This window comes from Artibeus jamaicensis, unplaced genomic scaffold, assembly GCF_021234435.1.
Source record: "Artibeus jamaicensis isolate MK-2021 breed Jamaican fruit bat unplaced genomic scaffold, CSHL_Jam_final contig_3290, whole genome shotgun sequence".
NCBI lineage: Eukaryota > Metazoa > Chordata > Mammalia > Chiroptera > Phyllostomidae > Artibeus > Artibeus jamaicensis.
The window spans coordinates 983-28,437 of record NW_026521779.1 but is presented as its reverse complement, the minus strand read 5'-3'; the positions used below and the strand labels follow the sequence as shown (position 1 = coordinate 28,437).

The 27,455-nt window shown below is 43.9% G+C and overlaps 2 protein-coding genes across 8 annotated transcripts in view; one reads left to right on the top strand and one right to left on the bottom strand.

Moving 5' to 3' along the window:
* Nucleotides 1–4,260, bottom strand: part of LOC119056036 (adhesion G protein-coupled receptor E2-like) — a 37,269-nt gene extending 33,009 nt beyond the window's left edge. For all 7 annotated transcript variants that reach the window (XM_053663803.1, XM_053663804.1, XM_053663808.1 and 4 more), the window contains exons 1-3: nucleotides 4,156–4,260; nucleotides 2,225–2,278; nucleotides 132–281 (exon numbers count right to left, since the gene is read on the bottom strand). In XM_053663803.1, the coding sequence (XP_053519778.1) occupies nucleotides 132–281; nucleotides 2,225–2,278; nucleotides 4,156–4,204 (253 nt within the window). In that variant the 5' untranslated portion in view covers nucleotides 4,205–4,260. The remainder of the gene's footprint in view (nucleotides 1–131; nucleotides 282–2,224; nucleotides 2,279–4,155) is intronic.
* A 10,974-nt stretch (nucleotides 4,261–15,234) lies between these two features.
* Nucleotides 15,235–26,916, top strand: LOC119046508 (adhesion G protein-coupled receptor E2-like). The gene is given in 17 exon segments (XM_037141621.2): nucleotides 15,235–15,314; nucleotides 16,207–16,257; nucleotides 16,504–16,568; nucleotides 18,279–18,433; nucleotides 18,519–18,554; nucleotides 18,640–18,715; nucleotides 19,622–19,801; nucleotides 19,888–19,929; nucleotides 19,932–19,994; nucleotides 20,158–20,172; nucleotides 20,175–20,384; nucleotides 20,971–21,027; nucleotides 21,030–21,139; nucleotides 22,278–22,472; nucleotides 22,739–22,974; nucleotides 26,507–26,582; nucleotides 26,821–26,916. Coding segments are annotated over 17 exon segments (1,743 nt in total).
* The last annotated feature ends 539 nt before the right edge of the window (nucleotides 26,917–27,455 follow it).

Below are 27,455 nucleotides of genomic sequence, written 5' to 3'. Positions count from 1 at the left end.
TGTGTGAGGCATGAAGCCTTGGAGTTGGGACACCAGGCAGATGCCCAGGACAGTCCTCTGATGCCTGAGGAAAGTAGGGTGAGTAGCCCCAAACACCACAGATGAGGAAACAGAAGATGCAGTGTCCTTACCTTCACATGTGTTCTCACTCTCATTCCTGAACCCTGCCTCAGAAACAGACCCATATCCTGGGCTACACATGCAGTAGCTTCCCTCTCCGTTCTCGCACTCTGAATACATTCCACAGGATGCCGTTGAGTTTTCTACACATTCATTGGTGTCTGGAACACAACAAGGTAAAATGTCACCTCCAAAAAGCATGAGTTTACACAGGGCAGAAATCCTGGCCTCCAGTGTGACTGCCATGGGGACAGAAAAGAAGTAGCTCCTAGGTGGTACTTTCGGGGCTGGGCTGGTCAGAGCCAGCTGCTCCAGAGCCCACTGACCTGTCTGCTCATCTCTGCTGTCTGGCTGCCCTGAGGGCACCTATACTCAGACACTCTGCTATTTCATGATGGGGTGGGGAGGAGGTCTCCATCCCTTTCCCAGGCCTTGAGGGGTACACGGAAACACTGACTCAGCTCCAAATAGCACCACTGGGGACTTAGGGGTGGGCTCTAGTCAGTATGACAATGGCATTGAAGTTCTTCTTTGATGCTGAGATAATGGGAAGAGTCATGGCTGGGGTATCTCTAGAGTGACATCATCATTCACATTTGAGGCTAGAGCCAGGTGGTTGAACCCCTGCCCATTGATGGCTTCCATCCCACAGTGGTCCAAGCACAACCCACACCCCTCGTCAGGCACTCCCCCAGCTCCTAATGTTGGGCCTTTTCATGATGCCTCAAGTTGTCTCTGGGGGGGGTCTCGCTAGTCCTACCCCTTATTGGAACCCATTGTAGATGTGTAATGAGGAAGCAGCACAAAACTGCTCAGCAGGGCTTCTGGCATCTTACCTCCTGTTCTCTAAACATGAGAGAGACAGATGCCAATGACCCAGGTCCCCTTTGAATAGCTCAGAGACCCCCAGAGCAGAGGCTGAATACTATTGGCTTAAACAACAGCAGCTTGATAAGAATCAGCAACACAAGAATGAATCACAATACAGGGAAGAATGTATGGTCCTATACATTCCAGTTAGGGGACCAAAGACTTTTTTTTTTCACTATCTTTTTTTTCAGTTTAAAATATATATTTTTTTATTGTTCAGGTGTAGTTGTCTCCATTTTCACCCCAACCATCTCCCCTATCCCACCAACCCCCACCCCCCATCCTTAGTCTTGCCCCCCTTTGGCTTTGTCTATGGGTCCTTTATACATGTTCCTTGATGACCCTATCCCTTCTTTCCCTCCAGTAATCCTCCTCCCTCCTCCCCTCTGGTTATTGTCAGCTCGTTGTTTATGTCAGTCTCTGGTTGTATTTTGCTTGCTTGTTTGTTTTGTTGATTAGGTTCCACTTATAGGTGAAATTATACCAAAGACATTTAGAGCCTGAAAAGGCTCATAGTGTCATGATGAGTCAGGGCAGGCAACTGGTCTCCCCGGATCAGAGTTCTCTTCTCTGCACCTGCACATTTTCCTTCTAAGTGCCAGGGCCAGGCTGTGGGTTTCAGCATGAGCACATGAGAGGAAGCAGGAGGGATAGACATCCGAGGGAATTCATGTTTAGTCCCTTCCTGGGTAATGGGGCTTCTTCCTCTTCTGTGCTCAGGTGGTGGCAATGGCTGGAGATCTGTCTTAAAGGTTGATTGGATGGGGTGGAGTTGAGTGGAGGAGACTTGAGAATAAGGTGTATGGAATGGGAGGACAACGAGGATGGGAATTTTCTCAACCTGACAGGTGCCCAGGTCAAGAGCTGAATCTGGGAATGTGATGGAATTGACATATAAAGTTTGGAGGGGTCCATGGAGCATGGGTGTGGGGACAAAGGCAGTGTGAATGGTGGCCATAGTCAAAGGCTCAAGGAATGGATGAAGCCAGCTGCAAGCCAGGGGTCCACAGTAGAGGAGGGGAAGGAAGGGAAGAGATGGCTGCCATTGGAAGAGAAAATGGCACAAAACTCTGGGCATGCAGGGTGGAAGAAACAGCTACTCTTATCTCCACAAGACCATCTCTGTTCCTCACTTTCAGAAGAAGCCTCCTTCCTTTTACTGTTTGGTGAGAGGCCCCAGACTCCAGCATGACTCCTCAGATTATTTCACTAATGGGTTGCCTGGGAGACTCACCTCCAGGGTTCAGGGCTGCCACTCCTCGTGTCAACAGCAGCAGCACCAAGAGTCCTGGGGCAGAAAGACAGAGAGATGACAAAGTGGAGGAAAGTCAAGTTCCAGTATCAACCCCTGTCAGCACAGCCATTGCCCCTTTAGTAGGTGGCTCTGGCTCTGCAGCCCATAGCTCCCAGCAGCTCCTGGAGGCTCCTGACCTTACTGGGAATGGAGAAATAGGCCTTTCCCCTCCACGTGTCAAGACTCCCTGAGGAGTCACTAACATACCTAGTCCTCACGGAACCCCAGACATTACAGGTAAAGGGACAAAAAGCACACAGACGGCTGGTAACAGGGTCATATCCTAGACACTCCACTATCTTCCAGTGGAGGTGCTACATCTTAAAGGAGAAACTCCTCAGATTGGTGCGCCTTTTCCTAGACCCAGGTTCTATGTTCTCTGGCAATGACAGAAATCTGCTTTGAGGACTTCTCTTCCATGATCACTTCTCCCGTTTACCATACAGTTTCAGAGTATACAAAGATAGCATAGGTACTAGAGTCAGACAGCCTAAAGTTTGAGTTCTCAAATGGTGATGAGCAGGGCATTGAGCCCTGGAATTGAGAGAGGGGAGCTGATGAGAGGTGAGGAGTGAGAACTAAGGCTCCTGCAGGTAGAGCCACTGGGGTCAGTGGGCTCTCCAGGTACAGCATCGTGGCTTCTATACCTCCTTCCAGATGAGCTCCTAACCCCCTGTCCTGCACCAAGGGCCCAGCCCTTGTTTGCCCTCTGTGGTGTGAAAGCCATGACAGGTGCACAGGAATGAAAGGTTCCCTACAGGCAGTGAACAGACCACTTATTAGAGTCTGTGTCCATTTTCATGAGCCGTGAAACTCATGAGTTTTTTTAGGTCTGTGAGTCATTACAAGATTTTCCCAAAACGTGCTCAGCATTAGAATAATAATGTTCCAAATTCAGATAATAAGAAATGTGGCTATTTTTATAAAAACCAGGAAACAAATTTCAACTAATGAAGACAATATGTAAAGAACACCTAACTTACTAGGTAACATGTAAGCACTAAAGGAAATAAACACTGATCAGAATTCAGCTGATCTCACCAATACTGTTTTTTTCTTTCACTGTTATTGCCCTTTAAATCATTCCATGACCCTCACAAAACCTATAGGCTAAAGGATGATGTTTTTCTTAGTGTTGTAGAGTTTTCAGATAGTTTTGTTGTTTGTTCTTCTGAAAAAAATAATGTAAGTGGTATGATAGTCAATTTTATTTTCCAATTTGGCCAAAGCACACAGATAATTGTTTAAACCCTGGCGTAGATAGATTTTGCTGTGAAGGTTTTTTTCCTTTTAGAAGAGATTAACAGTTAAATCAGTAGACTTTGAATAAAGCATATCACCCTCCATAATCTGGGTCAGTTTCATCCCATCAGTGAAAGAGAAAAAAGATTGCCCCCCCCCCCCCCCCCCCCCGCCGAGGAAGAAGGAATTCAGCCTCCAGACTGACTTTGGACTTGAATTCAGCATGGAAGTGTTCCCTGGGTTCCCAGCCTGCCAGCCTGTCCTACAGATTTAATGAACCAACGCTTTTAAATCCATGGGGATATAATGTAAAGCATGGCGATTTAAATCCATACCCTGTTCACCTTGTTGGCTGTTTCTCTGGTGAACTAAACTAGTAATACAGGTAGTAAAATCAGAACTCTCTGTTACATCCCCACCTTCCCCTAGGAGTGACTTTCACTGACTTTTCCTTTGAGAGTTAATACCAATGAGCTAATACCGTTCTTAAAAATTCTTTCTTTTGTTTTTTTATAAAAACAGTGAGAAAACAAGCTAGATATGAAGAAGAACAGGGAATATTTTCAAACTGGGTAGAGAGTTCCCAGATAGCTTTAACTGCCTATTGTCACTGTTATAATTCTACCTACCTGGCAGCAGCCTCAGACATCTGTTTCTCATGGTGCAGACACCAGCCATGGAGGACGTCTGATCTTGGTCTCTCTGTGTTAAAAACACTCCCTGTTTTAAGTATGTTTTGTACCCTGGAGGAGGTGGTTTAGGAAACTTCTGGTCTGGGTGTTTTCCTCCCCAAATTTGCCCAATAATTAACTTCTCAGAGACAGCACTTCTTCTTTTTAAGGATTTGCTTAGTAACAAGTATTTGTACTGGAAGCCTCCTTGCTGGCGATTTTAAATGCTTTTTACATAGGAAGATGTGATACTGTGCATTCCAAGACTTCCCCAAATGAAGAATCACTTTACTTCACTTTATGCCCATATGAAGACCTTAAGTCAGAGTGAACAGAATTATCTATTTTTCCTATTAGCAGACTTAAAAAAATTTTAAATTGTTGTTCAAGTACAGTTTTCTGCCTTTTACCCTCACCCCAGCCCACAGCCTAGCCCTCCATATATCCCTCCCATTTCCACCCCTCCTTATTATTGTCCATGTGTCCTTTATACATATTCCAGCAAACCTTTCCCCTTTCCCCCTGAAATTCCCTCCCCACTCTCCTTTGGTCACTGTCAGCCTGTTCTCATTTTCAGTGTCTTTGGTTATATTTTGCTTGTTGGTTTGTTTTGTTGATTAGGTTCCTGTTAAAAGTGAAATCATATGGTATTTGTCTTTCACTGCCTGGATCATTTCACTCAGCACAATGCTTTCCAGTTCCATCCATACTGTCTCAAAGGGTAGTAGCTCCTTCTTTCTTTCTGCTGCATAGAATTCCATTCTGTAAATGTACCATGTTTTTTTGATCCATTCATTTACTGATGGGCATCTAGGTTGCTTCCAGCCCTTGGCTATTGTAAATTGTGCTGCTATGAACATCGAAGTGCATAGGTTCTTTTGGATTGGTGTTTTGGGGTTCTTAGGATATAATTCTAGCAGTGAAATTGCTGGGTCAAAAGGCATATTCATTTTTAGTTTTATGAGAAAATTCTGCACTGTTTTTCATAGTGGTTGTCTGCAATCCCACCAACAGTGCACTAGGGTTCTCTTTTCTCCACAACATTTCCAACACTCATTTGTTGCTTTGTTTATGATGGCCATTCTGACCAGTGTGAAGTGGTATCTCATTTGGTTTTAATTTGCATCTCTCTGATAGCTAGCAAAATTGAGCATCTTTTCATGTGTCTCTGGATCTTCTGTATGTCCTCCTTGGAGAAGTGTCTGTTCAAGTCCTTTGCCAATTTTTTAATCGGATTACTTGTCTTCTTAGAGTAGAGTCGTATGAGTTCTTTATATATTTTGGAGATGAAACCCTTGTCTGAGGTATCATTGGCAAATATGTTTTCCCACATGGTTGGTTTTATTTTATTTTAATACTGTTTTCTTTAGCCATGTAGAAGCTTTTTATTTTCATGAGATCCTATTTGTTTATTCTTTCCTTTATGTCCCTTGTTCTAGGGGACGTATCAGTGAAAATGTTGCTGCATGAAATATCTGAGATTTTTCTGCCAATGTTTTCCTCTAGAACTATAATGATATCATGACTTACATTTAAATTTTTTATCCACCTTAAATTTATTTTGGTGTATGGTGTAAGTTTGTGCCAAAGTTTCATTTTTTTGCATGAAGCTGTCCAGTTCTTCCAGCACCATTTGTTGAAGAGGCTATCTTTACTCCATTTTATGTTACTGCCCCCTTTGTCAAATATTAATTGACTGTAGTGAGTTGGGTTGATTTCTGGGCTCTCTGTTCTGTTCCATTGGTCTATGTGCCTGTTTTTATGCCAGTACCAGGCTGTTTTGATTACAGTGGCCTTGTAATACAGTTTGATATCAGGTATTGTGATTCCTTCTACTTTGTTCTTCTCAAAATAGCAGCTGCTATTCGGGCTTGTTTGTGGTTCCATATAAATTTTTGAAGTGTTTGTTCTATGTCTGTGAAATATGCCGTTGGTACTTTAATAGGTATTGCATTGAATTTGTATATTGCTTTGGGTAGTATGGACATTTTGATGATGTTAATTCTTCCAATCCATGAACAAGGTATATGTTTCCATTTGTTTGTGTCTTCCCTGATTTCTTTCGTCAGTGCTGTGTAGTTTTCTGCATACAGGTCTTTTATGTCCTTGGTTAGGTTTATTCCCAGATATTTTATTTTTCTTTTTGCTATATCAAATGGGATTCTTTTCTTGATTTCTGCTTCTGCTGATTCATTGTTAGTATAAAAAATGCCTTTGATTTCTGGATATTGACTTTGTATCCTGCTGTTTTGCCAAATTCATTAATTAGTTCGAGCAGTTTTTTGGTAGAGTCTATAGAATTTTCCATGTACACTATCATATCATCTGCAAACAGTGACAGTTTTGTTTCCTCCTTTCCGATTTGGATGCCTTTTATTTCTTTTTCTTGCCTGATCTCTGTGGCTAAAAATTCCAAAACTATATTGAATAGAAGTGGTGAAAGTGGGCATCCTTGTCTTTTTCCTGATCTTAGTGGAAAAGCTTTTAATTTTTGCCCAATTGAGTATGATATTGGCTGTAGGTCTCTCATATATGGCCGTATTATATTGAGGAATGCTCCCTCTATTCCCACTTTCCTGAGTGTTTTTATCATAAATGGGTGTTGTACCTTATCAAAAGCTTTTTCCGTGTCTATTGATATGATCATGTGGTTTTTGTCCTTGCTTTTGTTTAAGTGATGTATTACATTTACTGATTTGCGAATATTGAACCATCCTTGCATCCCTGGGATGAATCTCACTTGGTCATGGTGTATGATCTTTTTGATATATTGTTGGATACGATTTGCCAATATTTTGTTGAGGATTTTAGCGTCTATGTTCATCAGTGATATTGGCCTGAAGTTTTCTTTCTTTGTTGTGGCTCTATCTGGTTTTGGAATTAGGATGATGCTGGCTTCATAAAAAGAAATTGGGAGTATTCCATTCTTCTGGATTTTTTGGAATAATCTGTGGAGAATAGGGGTTAGCTCTTCCTTAAATGCTTTGTAGAATTCTCCTGTGAAACCATCTGGTCCAGGGCTTTTGCGTGATGGGAGTTTTTTGATTACTGCTTCAATTTCTTTTGCTGTTATTGGTATGTTCAGATTTTCTGCTTCTTTTTCATTGAGTTTTGGAAGATTATATTTTTCTAGAAATGTGTTCATTTCCCCTAGGTTTTCAAATTTCTTGGCATACAGTTCTTCATAGTAATTTCTTACAATCCCTTCTATTTCTGTGGTATCAATTGTAATCTCTCCTCTTTCATTTCTGATTGTGTTTATTTGAGTCCTTTCTCTTCTTTTCTTGATGAGCCTACTTAAAGGCTTGTCTATTTTGTTTATCTTTTCAAAGAACCAACTCCTGGATTCATTGATCCATAGAATTGTGCTTTTAGTCTCTATGTCATTTAGTTCTGCTCTAATCTTGGTTATTTCCTTCCTTCTACTTGCTCTGGGCTGCGTTTGTTGTTCTTCCTCGAGTTCTTGCAGGCTAGGGTTAGGTTGTTTGTTTGAAATGTTTCTATCTTCTTTAGGTAGGCCTGTATTGCTATAAACTTCCCTCTCAGGACTGCCTTGGCTGTATCCCATAAGTTTTGGGTTGTTGTAAGTTCGTTTTCATTTATTTCCAGAAACTTTTTGATTTCTTCCCTAATTTCATTCTTGACCCATTTGTTGTTTAACAGCATACCATTCAATCTCCATGATTTTGGGTGCTTTGTTTTTTTTCCTTTGGAGTTGGTTTCCAATTTCAGTCCCTTGTGGTCAGAGAAAATGCCTGGTATGATTTCAGTTTTCTTGAATTTGTTGAGGCTTGTTTTGTGTCCTATCATGTGATCTATCTTTGAGAATGTTCCATGTGCATTTGAAAAGAATTTGTATTTAGCTTCTTTGGGGTGAAGAGCTCTGTATATATCAGTTAGGTCCATTTCCTCTAGGGTGTTGTTTAATGCTGCAATATCTTTGTTGATATTTTGTTTGGAAGATCTGCCCATTTTTGACAGTGGGGTGTTAAAATCCCCCACTATAATTGTGTTGCTGTCTATATCTTGAAGTCCTCTAAGATTTTCTTTATATATTTGGGTGCTCCTATGTTTGGTGCATATATATTTACGATGTTAATGTGTTCTTGGTGGATTCTTTCCTTGAGTATTATGAAGTGACCTTCTGGGTCTCTCTTTATGGCTCTCTTTTTGAAGTCTGTTTTGTCCGATATGAGAATTGCTACCCCAGCTTTTTTTTTTCTTGTCCGTTTGTTTGGTAAATTTGTTTCCAGCATTTCACTTTTAGTCTGTGATGGTCTTTTGTCCTGAGGTGGGTCTCTTATAGGCAGCATATGTGAGGGTCATGCTTTCTTATCCATGGAGCTATTCTGTGTCTTTTGATTGGAGCATTTAGTCCATTTACGTTTAAGGTTATTATTGATAGGTACTTATTCATTGCCATTTTTGTACCTGTGTTCTTCTCTTTCTCTCTCTTTTCCTTCCTTTCCTTAAAGCAGTCCTTTTAGTATTTCTTGTAGGACTGGTTTGGTGGAGGCATATTCTTTTAGACTTCTTTTGTCTTGGAAGCTGTTTATTTGGCCTTCTATCTTGATTGAGAGCCTTGCTGGGTAAAGTAGCCTTGGTTATAGGCCTCTGGTTCTCATTACTTGGAATATTTCTTGCCATTCTCTTCTTGCTTGGAGTGTTTCCATTGAGAAATCAGTAGCTAACCTTATTGGGGCTCCCTTGTATGTTATTTCTTTTTTCTCCCTTGCTACCTTTAAGATTCTCTCTTTGTCTTAGAATTTTGCCATTTTGATGATGATGTGTCTTGAAGTGGGCCTCCTTGGGTTCCTCTTGAATGGGACTCTGTGTGATTCCTGGATTTGTGTGACTTTTTTTTTTTTATCAAATTAGGAAAATTTTCTCTCATTACTCTTTCAAATATGTTTTCTATCCCTTGTTCTTCTTCTTCTCCTTCTGGTATTCCTATTATTCGGATATTATTACGTTTCATATTGTCTTGCATTTCTCTTAATCCCTCTTCATTCTTTCTGAGCCTCTTTTCCCTTTCCTGTTCTTTCTGTGAGATACTTTCTACTTTGTCCTCCAATTCACTAATCTGATCTTCCGTCATCTACCCTATTTTTAATGCTTTCTACTCTGTTATTTAATTCAGAAATTGTATTCTTTATTTCCTCTTGGCCCTTGCTAATAATTCCCATTTCCTTTTTCATGTTGATATAGTTCATGGTGAGATTGTTATAGCTCCCCTGTAGTTTCTGGTAGCTCATTGTGAGCTCTTTTAACTTCCTGATAACCAGTGCTTTGAATTCAGTATTTAATAGTTGACTTGCCTCTATTTCATTTAACATTCTTTCTGAGGGTTCCTCCTTTCCTTTCATTTGGGGATTGTTTCTTTGTCTTCCCATTGTTTGTGAGACTCTTCTTGTTAGCCTCAGCTTCTTAGATTAATCTGTTTTGACACCCTGGGTTTATGGTGTGAACTTTTGTGGTGGAATGCCTGTGAATTTCAGTGGTGCAGTCTCTTTTGGTTATCCTGTCGTTCTCTGCTTCCACCTACTCAATAATGCAGCAACTTTTGGCTTCTCTTCTACAGCAGTGTGCAATTTGTCTCTCTGACTCTCCTATTGGGAGGCATCTACTATGGGTCCAGCTCTGGTCTTTTCATATTTTCAAGTTGATTGTGACTCTTATGGGTAAAAGAAAGAAATGACAAGGAAAGAAATAAAAGAAATAAAGAAAAAAAGGGTAGGGGAATGGAAGAAAGAGCAATACGTTTAGAAAGAAAAGAAGAAATAAACAGAAAATCCGAGAAAAGAGGACAAAAGTATTGAAAGATGAAACAGTAATAAAATTTAAAAGAAATAACAGGTTACTTTAAAAAAGCAAAAAGATAAAGAAAAGGAATGGAAAAGAAAGAAAAGTAAAAAAAAAAGAAATAATAAAAATAAAATAAAGTAAAATAAAAAAATAAGAAACAAAAAACACACAGACAAAAAGAATCCCCCCAAAACAACAACAAAAAAGGAAATGTCACTTGTTGGCTTCAAACTAGCCGAACCAGTTTTTCTGGTTGCAGTTGGCTGAGGGTCGATTGTTGTGATTTTTTCAGCCAGCCCCTCTCAGGATCCAGACTCTTGGCGCCTCTCCCCAGCTCCCTACAATGGTGAAGTAGGACTTCCTCACAGCACTCCCCTCCCAGGGGTTACTGCCATGGGCTGGTTTGCGGTGTTTGCGGGCACCTGCACCGGCCTAGTTGCCTGGTTCTCTCAGGATTGAGCACAGACCTGCCCCTGTTCTGTGGGGAAGCTCTAGGCCCTCTGCCCAATCTTGGGTTTGCTGCCAAGCTGGGTGTGGAGCAGACCAGGCTGTTGTGTCTATTGGATTCAGAGCCCCATGCTGTACCTCTCAGTTCTCCTGGGCTGGCACCCACAGAGTCCTTGGTTGGGGCCCTTTGTCCTCAGCACCCTCTCCGCAAACTCTGTCAAACAAATCTCTCCTGGCACCCCACCTTGCTTGGCCAGAAAGGGAGGGGGTTGAGGGTCTCAGCTCTTTCCCCAGGACCCCTCAGCGCCCGGGGCTTCCAGATAGTCTGAGGGGGGTGGACTGGAAGCCGGGAGCCGATCTGAGGACTGGGCGCCGACCTAGAAACTCTGTGCGCACGTCATGGCACGCTGCGTGGTGTGTATCTCTTCTGCTCCTGTGTTTGTCTGGGTCCCCTGGCCAACCCCAGCTGAAAAAACCTAGGGATGGAGCAGCACCATGCCAGGCGCTGGACCCAGAACTGTGCTCAGGCTGAAATCTCCTCTGCTCCCCTCTGGTTGGGCCTCTTGGCAGGTCCCGACCCAAAAATCCTAGGGAGGGAGCTTCCTGGGCGCAGAACGTTGGTCTAGGTGCCCTCAGGCACTTGCCCAGATACACTGCGCATCCGGACGACTAGTCCCCCAAATTGTGCGCAGGCTGAAATCCGTTCCACACCTGTTTCCCTGGGCCACTTGGCCAGCCCAGTGGAAAAATCCCAGGGAGGGAGCTGTTTGGGCACTGAACGCTGTCCCAGGTGCCGTTGGGCTCTCGCCACTGGGCGCTGGTTCCCCAACCATGTGCCGGAGATCCCCACTATTTCTCTTTGCTCTGTCCCCGAGACTATTGTATCACTGCTGTCTCCCTACTGTCTGGTTCCTCCATGACCCTGGAGGTTTCTGGTCCCTTATTTTCATATATGCTTGGCAACTGCTGGCTTGCTGGTTTCTCCTCCTCTGATCAGACAGGTTTCTCTCCCTTTTGTACTAGGAACTGGTATCTGCTCCATCCTACTCCATCGCCATCTTGAAAGCCCATACAGGTCTTTTACCTCCTTAGTTAGGTTTATTCCCAGATATTTTATTTTTGTTTTTCCTGTATCAAATGGGGTTTTTTCCTCGATTTCTGCTTCCACTTTTTCATTGTTGGTATAAAAAATGCCTTTGATTTCTGGATATTGACTTTGTATCCCACTGTTTTGCCAAATTCATTTATTAGGTTGAGGAATTTTTGGGTAGAGTGTATAGATTTTCCATGTACCCTATCATTTCATATGTAAACAGTAACAGTTTTGTTTCCTCCTTTCTGGTTTGGATGCCTTTTATTTCCTTTTCTTGTCTGATTGCTGTGGCTAAAACTTCCAATACTATATTGAAAAGAAGTGGTGAAAGTGGTAAAGCTTGTCCTGTCCCTAATTTTAGTGAAAAAGCTTTTAGTTTTTGCCCATTGAGTATGATGTTGGCTGTAGGTTTCTCATATATGGCCTTATTATATGGAGGTATGCCCCTTCTACTCATACTTTGCTGAGTGTTTTTTATCATAAATGGGTGCTGTACCTTATCAAATGCTTTTTCCACACCTATTGATATGAGCATATAATTTTTGTCTTTCCTTTTGTTTATGTGATGTATTACATGTATTGACTTGTGAAGATTGTACTATCCTTGCATCCCTGGGATCCCACTTGGTCAAGTCGTATGATTTTTTTGATGTATTGCTGAATGTAGTTTGCCAATATTTTTGTTTAGGATTTTAGCATATATATCCATCAGTGATAGTTTGGAAGACCCCACACTTCTCAGGGGGATCCAACTGGCTGCTTAAGTACCCCTCCAGTGCTCCAACTGCCACCTGTGGATGCCCAGCCACCCCTCTCACATCTCCATCACATTTCCTATGAGTCAGGTTGTGCTGAAGCCAATACTTCTGTCTGTCTGAGGTTATAAGGCTTCTTTCTTGCTATTGTTCTGTTGTTTGCTTCTCCACAATTTAGTTGTAATTTCATAGTAATCCGGGGAGGAGGTTAGTGTGCCTTGCACTCACTCCTTCTACCATCTTTGAACTCTTGTTTACATTTTTAATTAGCCAGTAGGAAGATGTTGAGACTCTCAATGAAAGCTTCAAAGGCCATGAATAAGCTGTGAAAACAAAAAAGTCTTGGCCCCAACTTAAGGAATTACATAGATATTATCCCAAAGAGCTGTTTAAACAAGAGAGAAACCTGGTGATGGAAGATAAGTGTGGCATGATAAAAATGAAGTTGTTAAAATTGGTGTAATAAGCTCTGGCTGGTATAGCTCAGTGGGTTGAGCATGGGCCTGTGAACCAAAGGGTTGCTGGTTTGATTCCCATTCAGGGCACATGCCTGGGTTGTGGGTCAGGTCTCTCTATCCCCAGTAGGGGGCACACAAGTGGCAACCACACATTGATGTTTCTCTCCCTCTCTTTCCCCTTCCATTCCCCCTCTCTAAAAACAAATAAATAAAACCTTTAAAAATAATGTAATAAATGCTTTAGATAGAACACCAGGAATTATAGTATGAGCGGAAGGGGAGAGGTCCCTTCAGACATCAGAGGTGATTGGGTCCTGACTCATCAGACTCCATCACTCAGGTGTCACCTGAGGGCAGTTGTGTGGGCAGGTGACTCTGTGTTTAGAGGGCAGACTTACTTTCCATTTCAGCATTGATGAGGCTTGTTTTGATGAAGAATTTACTTTGCAGCTGACAGGTAGGTTTCCCCCCACCAACAAAGAGAAGTGACAGGAAAAATGAATTAGAAAGAGAATAAAGAAGAGAGAACATATCTACATCTCATCTGGGTTGCCAAACGATTTCTGTCCAGGGACTGGGTCCAGGTAGGTTTGCCTCAGGCCCACCAGTAGTGTGTGGTTTCTAGACTTCACAGGAAACATTTCACAACATTAGACCAGGAGATTTTTAGATTATTTTTATTAAAGTGGGGGACAGTGAAACAAAGGAAAGCTTAGGACAGAAGCAGCAGTACGGGGGAGCCTAAGTAGGGCTGCTTTAGCTACCTCAAAATGTTATAGGATAGAAGTGGGCCAAGTTGTGTTGCATGAGTTCACAGAGAAATAAAAATCACAGTGACAGAAGTGAGTGAAAGTAGGGCTACTGTGAGTTCACTGGAAATTCAGAGAAGTGGGCCTTGGTCAGGTGCCAGGGTCGGGTGGTAAGTCCAGGACAAGGTGCTTCTGCTCACTGATCACCTGATTGCCAGTCTCAGGGGGACTCTTAGACTTTAGGAGAAAGAAAACAGGGATATAAGGCATGGGCATGCTTGAACAAAAGTGTGCTGTGCGTCCTTGTCTTGAGACTTTTTATCTTTCTTGAGCCAGTGAAAATCCTAGGGAAGATAGCAGGTAAAGTTCTTTTTTATAAAAATATATTTTATTGATTATGCTATTCCAGTTGTCCCATTTCCTCCCCTTTATTCCCCTCTACCCTGTAAACCCCTCCCACATGCATTCCCTCCCCACACCTTAGTTCATGTCCATGGGTTGTACATATAAGTTCTTTGGCTTCTCTTTTTCCCATACTATTCTTAGCCTTTCCCTGTCTATTTGTACTACCATTTATGCCACTTATTCCCTATACCTTTTCCACCATCTCTCTCCCTGTCCCATTGATAACCCTCCATGCAATCTCCATTTCTGTGATTCTGTTGTATTATAGTTGTTTGCTTAGTTTGTTTTTGTTTTTGTTTTTAGGTTCAGTCGTTGATAGCTGTGAGTTTGCTGTCATTTTACTGTTCATATTTTTATCTTTTTTTCTTAGATAAGTCCCTTTAACATTTGATATAATAATGGTTTGGAAGTGATGAACTTCTTTTTTAACATGACCTTATCTGGGAAGCACTTTATCTGTCCTTTCATTCTAAGTGATAGTTTTGTTTGACAGAGTAACTTGAATGTAGGTCCTTGCTTTTCATGACTTGGAATACTTCTTTCCAACCCTTTCTTGCCTGCAAGGTTTCTTTTGAGAAATCAGTGGGTAGTCTTATGGGAACTCCTTTGTAGGTAACTGCTTTTCTCTTTTAGATTCTCTCCTTTTCTTTAATCTTGGGTAATGTAATTACGATGTGCCTTGGTACATTGGTTTACTTCCTTGTGCTCAACTTCTTTGGGACTCCCTGAACTTCCTGGACTTCCTTGAATTCTATTTCCTTTGCTAGATTGGAGTTCTTCATTATTTTTTCAAATAAGTTTTCAATTTCTTCTGTTCCTCTTCTCCTTTTGTCACCCTTATGGTTAGAATGTTGGAACATTTTAAGTTGTCCTGGAGGTTCCTAAGCCTCTCCTCATTTTTTAAAATTCTTGTTTCTTCATTCTGTTCTGCTTGAATATTAGTTTCTTCCTTCTGCTCCAAACCATTGATTGGAGTCTTGGTTGCCTTCCTGTCACTGTTGGTTCCCTGTATATTTTTCTTTATTTTACCTCTTATAGCCTTCACTTTTACTCTCTATTTTGTGACCATACTCAACCATTTCTGTGGGCATCCTGATTACCAGTGTTTTGAACTGTGCATCTGGTAGATTGACTACCTCTTCATCACTGAGGTGTATTTTTCTGGAGCTTTGATCTGTTCTTTCATTTGGGCCATATATATTTTTTTTTGTCTCAGAGTGCCTGTTACATAGCAAGGGGCAGAGCTTTAGGTATTCACCAGGCTGGGGCAACCCACGTGGCTGTGTTGTGGTGCTGTATGTGAGGGAGGGGTAAGAGAGGGAAAAATGTACTTGCTGGAAGTGGCTTTCAGTTACTTCCTCTGCTACCCACAAGCAAACCGGGCCCTCCTGGTTCTGATTTCTAGGTGGGTGGGTTTGTGTACATTCTAGGATCCAGTGGACTTCTCCATGCACTCTTGTGTCAGGGTGGGTGTTTCTCCTGCTGTTGTGTCAACTCCCACAAGTTTTTTCAAGAAGTGAAAAAAGAGGTTCTGAGGATTTATTTCCCTGCATTGGAACCCTAGGTTGAGTGATCTGCCTCACTTCCCAGTTGTTCCGCCTGGTTTATCCTCACATGAACATGGTACTTCCTGCCCTGCCAGCCACTGCCTCTCTTGGGTATACCCATCACCACCTGGCCCATGCCAGTTTATCAGCTGCCACCTTGTGTGCATCCTCTCTGCCCTGGCTGCCTGTCTCTGCCCCTCCTACTGGTCCGGATGAATGTTTTTTCTTTAACTCCTTGGTTGTTGTACTTTTATACAGTTTGATTTTCTGTCAGTTATGGTTGTTTTTTTGTTTTTAAATTTGTTGTTGTCTTTCTTTTGGTGTGTGAGGAGGGGCAGTATATCTACCTATGCCTCATCTTGGCTGTACGTCAGGTCAAGTTCTTAACAGAATATGTATTCGCTTTTCAGGTGTGTCCTTCAATATGTTGATTCATCAAAATGTGTGTATAGAGGGGTTGGGATTACTCTCTAGTTAGTTTTATTTTCAAAGGAGTTCATTGAAGAGGGACCAGGACTGAGGCTGGTATGTCTGGGGTGGTCTAGAATGAGCAAATCATTTGCCCCTAAGTGTCCTTGGCTAGTGGAGATAAACACTTTATGATTTATTAGCCAGTTGTAAATTGCTCATATTGTTTGGCCTTGTAATTTTATTTTGTCTCAGTTTCTCTTATTCCACTTATCAAGGAATTTCCCTAGCTTCTTACTGCCATGTGTTAACACTCGCTGACCCTCCATCTCTCTGTTCCAGTGCTGTGTATCTTGCTGGTTCTGTCGGAAGATTGACCCCAGAACACCAGAGGTGAGTCTGCTGGGAGTAGCTCAGTCTACAGCCAGAGTCCCAGCCCTCACCTGCACCTCTCAGCCCAGGCAGGAGAAAGGCCGGTTGCAGAGGGAACCTCAGGGTTGCCCCTCCCAACACTCATCCCCAGCCCCTGTCTAAGCCTCATCTTGTGACCGTGGTCTCCATCCCCACAGCCTCTGCCTCCACGGCCTGCGCTCCCTGGTGCCCTCCACACTCCACATGTTTCAATGCCACTGCCTGTAGCTGCCTTCTGGGATTCATCTCTTCATCTGGGGAGATCGTCACCGACCCCTCAGAGACCTGTAATGGTATGAAGACTTGCCCGGTGGAGACATGAATGGTGGTTGGGGGCCTCAGCCTTTGTCCTCAGACTGTCATCAAAAACAGAGAAAGAAAAAGATACAAAGGTGAAAAATGAGAAGTGAATAAATGTGGCTTCCTATAGAGAGGAACTAGGTCTCTGCGAGTCTGGAATCTGTGCCTAGTTTACCCTTCCAGGCTTGAAGCAAGGGATGCAGAGCTTCCTCCTTTCTGGGAGGAGGAGGTGAATGGGGAAGCGGCTTCAGGCATCTGTGGGAGCAGATGGGGCCAGTAGTGGTCAGGCAGAAGCCAGGACTTTCCCAGAGAGAGGGAATTAGTGCAGAATACAGAGAGGGGAGGAGGAGGCTGAGCTGACTCTGAGCAGGTCCACCTGGCTGAAGAGAAGAGCCTAAATCCATGGTCCCAGCCCCCTCCCCTTGGTCCTGCATGCAGAAGAAAGGTGGCAGAGCCTCCTGATGGGGGGGAAGGGGGCACCTGCACCCACACCTGCCTGGAGCCCAGTGGGAGAGCTATATCTACCACACTGCTGGTCCACAGGGGCCTCTGTGGGTGGGTGTTATGCCCCAAATATGTGGCCTGGCCAGAGGGCAGAGGAAATTAGAAAAAGGTTCCTCAATTAGAAAAAGATGGACAGAGTGTGTCTGGGGAGTGGAGAGTGAGCTGATCTTTAGCCCCCATTTGCCTGCTTGGCCGGACACCCTTGTGCAGTGACACCCTGCACAACTGCCCATGGTGGGCGTGGATTGTGTTCAGTGTGCCTGGATTGAGGCAAGTCCTGCAGCACAGGTGGTGGTTGTGGGGTGTGAGGAGATGTGCTGCTGTGTGAGAAAGGGGCCAGGGCTGAGAGCAAGGCCTGGAGCTGCTGGGTGGAGACATGGCTAGACAAGAGCTAGTGGGACCTCAAGGAGAGAGAAGCCTGCTGGTTTGGATCGGGACCTGCCGTCTGAAGGCCTAGCTTTGTGACGGGCTCAGCTGGGCCATCTTCCCACCTCGGCATTCCATCCTTTGCCCACCTGAGGGCCTGTCTACTCATATGTCGTGGCCCATGAGGCCTGCTTTGAGCAGGACCCAGGCCACTTCCTTGGCTGCTCTCCCCACTTTCTCCAGGCATCAACGGGCCGTTCCAGGCACCTACCTGGTCTCCCAGCCTCTGTGAACCCTGGGGCTCAGAACCCTCTGCAGAGGCCATTTCCAGAAGTTTGGAATGTCTGTGAAATTTCAGAGTTCAGATCACACACATACTCGGAAGGCCACAAGTGACATGGTCTGATTACATACTCAGTGGCACCCACAGAATCCCAGCAGAATGAATGCTGGGCATGCCCTGCTGTCCCTGCATTAGTTCTTTTGAGGATAAATTGGTGAAGGCCTGGGGGATCCTGAAGAAGGAGCTAGGGTTTCTAGAAAAAGGCTCCTGGGGGACCCAGGCAGCAGCCAGTTACTAACTGAGATGAAGGTATTTTGATGCCTCACAACTTGTATATCTGTGTTAGGCTCACCTGCTATATGTCAGGCCTCTGCACACTTCCCATAGTCCCTGGGTCTGCCACACAGGGACCTGCAGTCAACAGGTGTCATCACCGCCAGCCAAGGGGCCAAGTATAAGACACTTACATGAGGAAGGGGCAGGGCACAAAGAGGAGAGGGGCCTGATCCGCTGGGACAGGCAGGGCCTGACCCCCTCTTTGTGTCCCCAGATGTGGACGAGTGCAGCTCTGGGGAGCATCAGTGTCACAGCTCCATCTTCTGCATCAACACTCTGGACTCATACGTGTGCCACTGCCTCCCAGGCTTGGTGCCCAAACCCAGATTCCCTAATAAACAAAGGACTCCCCAGTGTGAAGGAACCTGGCCGGACCCTAGACCCCACCTCTAATACACACAGACATTCTCTCACCTAATGAGCCTCTGTTCTGTCCCCTGCAGTGATCTCTTGCCCCACCTGGACCCCTCCCCCTGGAATCAAGAGCCAGGTGACTGACTCCAGCAGGGACTGCTCCCTGTGCTGCTCCCCCACCACAGGTGAGGCTCTCTGACCCCTCCTCTCTTCTCTCTCAGAGTCTGTCCCACTTTTCAAAAGAAGTCCAGAATCTGGGCAGACACTTCAGGCCTGCTGGGGCCAAGGACACCATCATGCTAAGGGCTGGACCTGGGGGGACCCCAGCACAGTGTGGGGCTGGCTGGGGATGCTTTCGGGTGAGTGGAGGCAGCCCAAACAAGGGCCTCTGATCAGAGAAACATGTGTGTCTGTAGCACAGCATACACACCCCATAGATATCCCCATCTCACAAACACAGATGTACACACACACCCTGGTTCCTGGGTCCCCCAGTGGCTGGAGCAGGGCCCTCACATGCACATTCACACTCAAGAGGGATCTAATGGCTACAGAATGGAGCAAGGGAGGATTTTGCCTCTGGAGCCGAGCCACAAAGGTTCCAATCTCCACCGCCCTTTCTGTTGTGACCTCAGGCAAGTGATTCCCCCTGAGTGGGGCTCAGCCTCCTTCATGCAGCGGTTGTGAAGGATTGAGTGAACTAAGAGAGGGCTCAGAGATGCCTGCCTGGCACACAGTTAGCATTAGATGTCAGTTTTAGCATATGCATTTAGCCTGGAAGAAATATATGAGCCACTTATGTCAGTTCGAATTTTCCAGTAGCTTTATTTAAAAAAATACAAGTAAACAAGTGAAATTAATGTGAAGGTTGCATTTAACCCAATACATTAGAAATATTACCACTTCAACATGGCACCACACGTGGCTCATGGCGATTGTCCTGGACAGCGCAGGCTGACAACAGTCTCTGGCAGAACCTCAGGGACTGATAAATGTTAAGAGCCATTGTTTCAGGTGCTCACAGACATCCACTCACTCCCCTACTTATCTTCTGGCTACTGCTGTGTTTCCATGATCCCCTTGTGCCTGTCCCCCAGTCACCCTGGGTGGTTCTCTGGTATGTCCCCTCTTGAGGGAGTGAGATCAGGTTTTTTGGGAGGTTCCTGTGGTGCAGTGACCCAGAAGCTGTCACCCCTCACCCCCAGTATGTTATCAAGGCATTGGATGAGCTACTGGAAGGGTCTGGGGACCTGGAGGCCCTGACCCTGCCTGACCGGCACCGTGTGGCCACCTACCTGCTGTTGTACCTGGAAGAAGTCCTGAGGACCCTGGCTAAGACCATACCTGAATCCCCCTCCACCTACCATTTCCATTCAGTCACAGGTGAGGACTCTTCCTGCCCTGCCTTGACCCAGCTCTGGGACCCACCCTGCAACTGAAGCCCCCAGTCACTGCCCCTCTCCCCTCAGAGCTGTCCCTGATGATCCAGGAGCAAGGGAATGGAACTGTCACCTTGGCCAGAAGCATGCACAGATGCAGCTAAACTGGGCTGAGGCAGCTGAAGTCAGGGAGCCCAGTAACAGCAGGGAGCCAGAGAGGGTGCCTGGGAGAAGGAAGAAAGAGCTGGGTGTGGCTAGGGGTGAGGTTCCAAACACATAACAATTGGAAATGCCAAATTTATACTTCTTAGTGGGGAGGAAGGAGGGTGGAAGAAGGCATCCAGCCTGTCTGTCCCTCAGGCCCCACCCTGGCAGGCTATTCTCCAGCCACAACATGCAGAAATTTCTGGCTAATGCTACACTGAAGCTGGACCTTGAGAAGAAAGCCCAGCTGGAAAACACACATGGAGGTTCTGTTGGTGGTGGCCAGCCCAGGCTCCTGTCCGCTGTCAACACGGTCTTTCTGAGCAACAAGAACACGGAGAAACTAGGCTCCCCTGCCAACTTCTACTTCTCCTACTCTGTGAGTCCTTGGATGGGGGAGGGGGGATCAGTCCCACTGTTCACCCCATAGGCAATGTCATGGTGGCCCCACCAGAGTCTCCATTTCCCCACATCTGCCCATTCTGCTGCTTCTTTTATGTACCCCAGGGCCTTTGCTCTTCCTGTGCTCTCTGACTTGGACAGCTTTCCCACACATGACTCAGCCCTTTACCTGTTTCTTGTCTTTGTTCTAATGCCATCTTCTCTTTTAGGCCCTCCCTGGCCTCCTTATTTAAACTTAGAATCTGTAATCAATCATGCCCTACATTTCTCCATTCCTGCTCCTTTTTAAAAAAAAAAATAGTGCCGATCACCTTTTACCACACCATCTAGTTTACTTATCTATTAGGTTTACTATATATCCTATCTCTCCATGAGCATAACAGCTACACAAGGGCAGGGTCTTGTGTCTGCTCTATTCTGTGCTGCGCCCCTGGCTGGCACACACAGTAGGTGTGTAGTAAATACTTGTCAATGCACAACAGCCCTTTCTCAGACCCAGCCCAAGCTCAGAACCCAGGAGCGAGCTCTAGGCTAACATCTCTGACCACCCCCACCTGCCCACAGGAGGCGAGCCCTGGTCACGGCAGGAGCTAATCTGTGCCTTCTGGAAGGGTGACAACGACAGTGGTGGGCCACCACAGGCTGCTGGAAGGTGGGCAGCAGGAACGGCAGTACCACCTGCCGATGCAGCCACCTGAGCAGTTTTGCGATCCTCATGGCCCACTATGATGTGGAGGTGAGCAGCCCAGGGCCGCCCTCAAAGCCCACAGATAAAAGGCCAGCTCAGCTGAGACAAGCAGCTGGTTCTTGATGATATGGCCCAACTGGTTCTGGATGGTTGCACAGCCCAGGTGGGCCCATGCTGCATGCCCCCCCCACCCCGGTCCTCTCTCTGGGACCCACAGGCCACCTCCCTGTGACCCAACAATTAAATATTGTGGCCTGATGCCAGAGGCCCTATTCCAGCTAGTGCCCCCTGACCACCCATGCCTGAGCATGCTCACTGGCCAGGAGCAGGTCCTGAGAGAGTCAAGCAAGAGCCTGCCCAAGGGGCCATCAACCTTCAGCACAACCACAGAAACAGGGAAGTAATGCAGTCTGCCCCAGGCTGGGCCCTGCCTGCTCCTCCCCGTTCCAGGGCTAATAGCTCCACACTGGGCGATCATTCTTGCTTCTTTGTGGTACTGTCATGAACGTATGAAATTAAGTTTAAAAAACAAATGAAACAAACTGTCAATACTACGTTAAACATTTTACCTCCATTTTAAAAATCATTTTCACATTTCTGTTTTTCTCCCCCTGCCTCTTTCTTTCTGTCACTTACACTATAATTAATATTTTTCATTCTCCTCATGGATTTAAGATGATTTGAAAAAAGAGGCAGGGAAAAATTTAATCTTTAAAAACAAAGCATCAGAGCATAGTACTTTTTCTTCTTCAACCAAGGATCTCAGCGTGAGGAAGAGGTGTTCCAGGGATGAGGTGAGTGAGTCTGGGGTGGGGAGTTGATCCTTGGACATTGAGTCTCCAGGTAAGGACTCGGTCACACAGTAACCTGAAGCTGTGCACCTCTGTGACCCTCACATGGTCACCTACCACTTAGTCATTCATACCCAGATGTCTAAAGAAAAATGAACCCTGTGAATTCCAGGGCTTGGTCTTGAGTGAGGACTCTCCCATATCTCTGTTTCCAGGATTGAATTAATCAGTTCAGAAAATTCTAAAAGTATCCGTAACATCACACATTTACCTGGTTCCTACATTCCTAATTTTGTTGTACCTTACCCTCCAAAAAACCCTAAAAATGGTGGAAGGGTCATTACCACAGAGCAGGAAACTTTGACTGATATCTCCTTCTTGCTGGGTCCCAGCAGAGTTATTCCACCCTGAGTGTGATCACCAATGTGGGGCTGAGCCTCTCTCTGCTGTGCCTCCTCCTGGTGGCCCTCACCTTCCTGCTGTGCAAAGCCATCCAGAACACCAGCACCTCCCTCCACCTGCAGCTCTGCATCTGCCTCTTCCTGGCCCACCTGCTCTTCCTCACGCCCATCGACAGAACAGAACACAGAGTAGTGATGCTGTCCCAAAGAACCCTCTGACCTGTCATAGAATGTGGAGTTCAGGGTGCCATCTGTAACCCCTTAATAAAATGTCCTTGGGTTCTGGGAAGTTTAGAGGGGAGGTTCACACTGACTGAACCCAACCAGCAGACACACCCTCTTTTGACAATTCCATCATATACAACAGAGGTCTTTTCAATGGAAAGGCATAGGACAGGTCCTGGGGCCATGCTCCCCCTGACAATCCTACCTTGTGAGTCTGAGTTCTCCCCCAGGTGCTGTGTGCCATCATTGCTGGTGCCTTACACTACCTCTACCTGGTCTCCTTCATCTGGATGCTGCTGGAGGGCCTACACCTCTTCCTCACTGCATGCAACCTGATGGTGGTCAACTACTCCAGTGTGAGCAGGTTCATGAAGAAGTTCATGTTTCCTGTGGGCTATGGAGTCCTGGCTGTCATTGTGTCCACTTCTGCCATATCCAGGCCTCACCTTTATGGAACAGCTGCCCAGTAAGGGCAAGTTCTGACTTTTTTATCTTCTTCACCATGTCTCTGGCCTTTGTAAAACCAATGTAGCATTTGATTATGCCAGATCATATTAATAGAGACAACAAGATTACTTCTTAGGGCATCTTTCTGTTGGCTATTTATAATAATAAGGAAAATGTCTTCAAACCTCTCCTTGAAACAACAAAGGTATAATTTAAAATAGTGCTTTGATTACCATTATAAACAATTTAACCTTCCTCTTTATTGAAATCCTATAAGATATTCCAATTTTATATATGGTGAAGTAGAGATGATTAAATAATCTGAAGAAAAGATTGTATCACAGTTGAGATTTACATGGTGCTTACTCTGTGTCAGGCATTTTTCTAGCTGGTTTTATATTGGTCAACACAATTCATCCTCACACAGTACTGTAAAGTAGGCACTGTGATTTGATCCATTTTACAGATGAGAAAATTGAGGCAAAAATAGTTTTAAGTAAATGCCCAAAGGTATTTCAGCTAGTAAGCAGCAGAGCTGGAATTCAATCCAGGGAGTCAAGCTCCAGAGCTCCACTCTCTTATATTCAGCTTTCTAGGTTTAATGTTTTACTTACATTTGAAATGTATTTCAAATACCATAAAATTTACTCCGTTAAAGAGTACAGATCAGTGGTTTTGGCAATAATCACAGAGTAGTGCAGCAAGTACCACAATCAATTTCAGAGCATTTTCAACTTCCCCAGAAGAAACATCACTCCAACCCCTGATAACCAGTAATCTCCATGGACCTGCCTATCTTGGATATTTTCCATAAATGAAATCATAGATATCATATTTGGTGATGGGATTCTTTCACCTAGCATGATGTGTTCAATGTTCATGTTGTATGAGGTACCATGACATCATTCTTTGTTGTTGTTGTTGCTGGTGTTGTTTGTAAATAATATCCCATTACATAGATATTCCACCTAGTCTTATCCATCCATCAGTTGATAAACATTTGGATTGTTTCCATTTGTAACTACTATGAAAGGTGTCACTATAAACATACACATACAAGTTTAAAAGGCTTTTTAAATTAAATTTATTGTAGTGAATTGGTTAATAATATTATATATGTTTCAAATGTACAGTTCTCTGATATATCAACTGTATATTGCATTGTGTGTTTACCACCCAAAGTCTAATCTCCTTCCATCACCCTATATTTGACCACCTTTACCCTTACTACCTCTTGCCATCCCCTTTCTGGTCACCACCATCCTGTTGTCTGTGTCTATGAATCTTTGTTGGTTTGTTTGTTCATTTGTTGCTTTCGGTTTTGTATTCCACCTATGAGTGAAATCATTCTTGACTTTTTCTGTCTGAATTATTTTGCTTAGCATGATTATTGCAAGATCCATCTATGTTGCTGCAAATACAGTACTTTGTCTTTTTTGTGGTTGAGTAGTGTTCCACTCTACGTAAGTACCACATCTTTATTCAACCATCTATCAAAGGACACTTTGGTTGTTTCTATGTCTTGTCCACCAGGAGTAATACTTCAGTGAACATGGAAATATATATATCTTTGTGAATAAAAATGCTTTCAGGGAGCTACCCAAAGGTAACTCACTGAGTGGGAGAAGGTATTTGCAAAGAAAATCTGGGATAAGGGGTTAATATAAAAAATAAGGAACTCATACAACAGAACAACAACAACAAAAAACAAACAAATCAGCTAAAAAATGGGCAGAGGATCTGAACAGATACTTGTCCCAAGAAATACAATTTGCCAACAGATATATGAACAGATGCTCAACTTCACTAGCTGTTAGGAAAATGCTTCCATTCTCTCTTGCTTGCATTATTCTCAGTGTATATTTCACCATTCTAAATGTCTTGCCTTACTCTATATATGGGTGGGAAAAAGTATATTAACCGTTGTTTGTATGGAATGTAATAAAATAATTAGTAAATAACATTACCAGAATAAACTCTGTGTTTCACGTACACACAACTGTAAACCTCCTCTTCCCCACCCCTGTGCATTACCCTAATGCTGGATCAACAGTGAATTCTAACTCCATTTATCAGTAAAACCTTGAGCAATAGACTTAAGCCCTTTGTGCTTCTGTTACCAACCTGTAATCATGTAAGAACTGTTGTGCATTGTTGTTAAAATCATGTGAACTAACTCAACAATAATACAACCCAATTAAAAAATGGACAATATGTTTGAATAGACATTTCTGACAAGAAACATGAATGAGCAGTCAGGGCATGATCAGATGCTAACTTCATTAGTCACTAAGAAAATGAAAATAAAAAACATCAAAATGAGGTCACTTCATAGCAATTAGGTAAAATGGTCAAAATAAAAATACAGAGAATAAAAATTATTACAAGGATGTAGGAAAGTTTAAACCCTCATGCATTCCTCATTGGAATGTAAAATAGTCCAGCCACTTTGGAAAATGGTTTGATAGTTTCTTAGAGGTTGAAGGCACATGCCTACCACTTGATCCAGCAATTCCATTCCTAGGTATAAACCCAAAGCAAATGGAAACACATGTCCACACAAAAGCTTGTACACTAATGCTCACAGCAGCATTATTCAAAATAGCCAGAAATTAAAAACACAATAAATGCCCATCAATTGATGAATGAATAAAAGAATGGCATATCTATGTAAAAATATTGCTTAGCCATTAAAAAAATTAAAAATACTATTCAGCCATAAAAACATGCAGCAACATGGTGAACCTTGATTGAAAGCCATTAGGCTAGGTTACAGAATCCAGTCATAAAAGACCACATATTGTATGGTTCCATTTATGTCTGGAACAGGCACGTCCATGGAGACAGACAGTAGAGCAATTTTGTTGTGGAGCTGTGGTGGGTGGTGAGGTGCATGGAAGCAGGAATGAGGACTGACTGCTAATGTGAATTTTTTGAGGAGTTGACAACTTTCTAAAGTGAGATTGTGATGTCACACAAATCTATTTCAAAGGTCTCTGAACAGTGCAGTGTAAATGGGTGAAATACATCTCAAAAAAACCATAATTAAAAATGTTCAGTAGATAGGCTTTGCAGCAGATGAAAAGAATTATATTGACAAGGGCAGGAACAGCCCTTAAAGTCATGTGAGATTCACAGGACTCTTAAAAACTGTTGACACAAATACAGACTTCTCCTGTGCGTGAACACAATCTCAGTAACATCCACTCATTGCTCTAATCTCAGCTCAAATAATATATCTTTGTGGAATCTTCCCAAAACATCCTAATTTCCTAGACCCAAAACTAAGAGTGACATCCAATGAAACATTCTCTTAGCCACCCATTTCGTTTTGTAGTTGCAGTGTGTCTGCCTTTCTCCTGCTTGACAAGAGATGTGTGGGATTTAAGACCATGTTTATTTTCTTCATGACTGAATGCTCAGAGCCAGACACAGAGCCTATCACTGAGGAGACACTCAATATTTGTTGATGAATGAATTAGTGGATGGATTTACATAATTGTTCTATATTTCTAAGGACTGATGCATTTTTAATTCTCTCTCTTTTTCAGCTGCTGGCTAAGCACAACAAATGGATTTCTGTGGAGCTTCCTTGCACCCGTGTGATGACGTCAGAGAATCTTTAACGCTCAGCTGAGGGTCATTAGAAGAGCAGAATTCTAAGGGTGTGGGGGGAATGACAGGAGCAGGAATTTTCCTGGATTCTGATAGGGTTGCTTTGGTTTTCTAAAACTGCTCCTAAAACTACAAACTCTGACACTGTTACTAAGCATGAAAACCACTGAAGTGTGGAATTGCTGTTGGACAGGCTAGGCTAGAGGTAACAAATTAAAAGTTTATTCACTAACCCTCTGTGTTCCCGAAGGTCAATCTGGCTTCCTTTCTGATGACGCTCTGCATTTTGAAAAGCAAACTCTCTTCCCTCAACACTGACGTGTCCACCCTGCAGAATACAAGGTAAGCTGGAGAAGAGGGTGACATCCCTGCAGTCACGCATGGTCCCAAGAGCAAATCCATGTGTTTCAGCAGCCCCTGATGTCCCTTCTCAGGGTGTGCCAAGGGAACCCAGGGAAAAGAGGTGCAGTGATCCTTGTGTGGCAGCAGGCTGGGATTCAGAGGTGTGCAGATGACTCTTTGGCCACAATGTTCTGTCTCTAACCCCAGCTTGTGACTCCCTCAGCAGCAGGAAGGACTGAAGTTGGTTCATGAAACTTCACTGGACTTTTGTCAGCAGTCTTATAACAAAAGTACAAAGAACCTGTATGCATCCAGCCTACACTTTCATACCACCCTCTGTTTAGGCTCCTTCTCAGCTCTCCCCATTTCTCCGTCAGGAAAAATTTCTATTCCAGGAGGCATGGGCACTGCTTTGTTCCAGGAACTCCTGTACAAATATAATGCTCTTTCTTGTATGTTCCTATCAGTATCTTGTGTAATTTTTGCATGCCATTACTTGGTTGTATCAATAATTTGAATAGCCTGAGAGCTTTGTGAAAATAG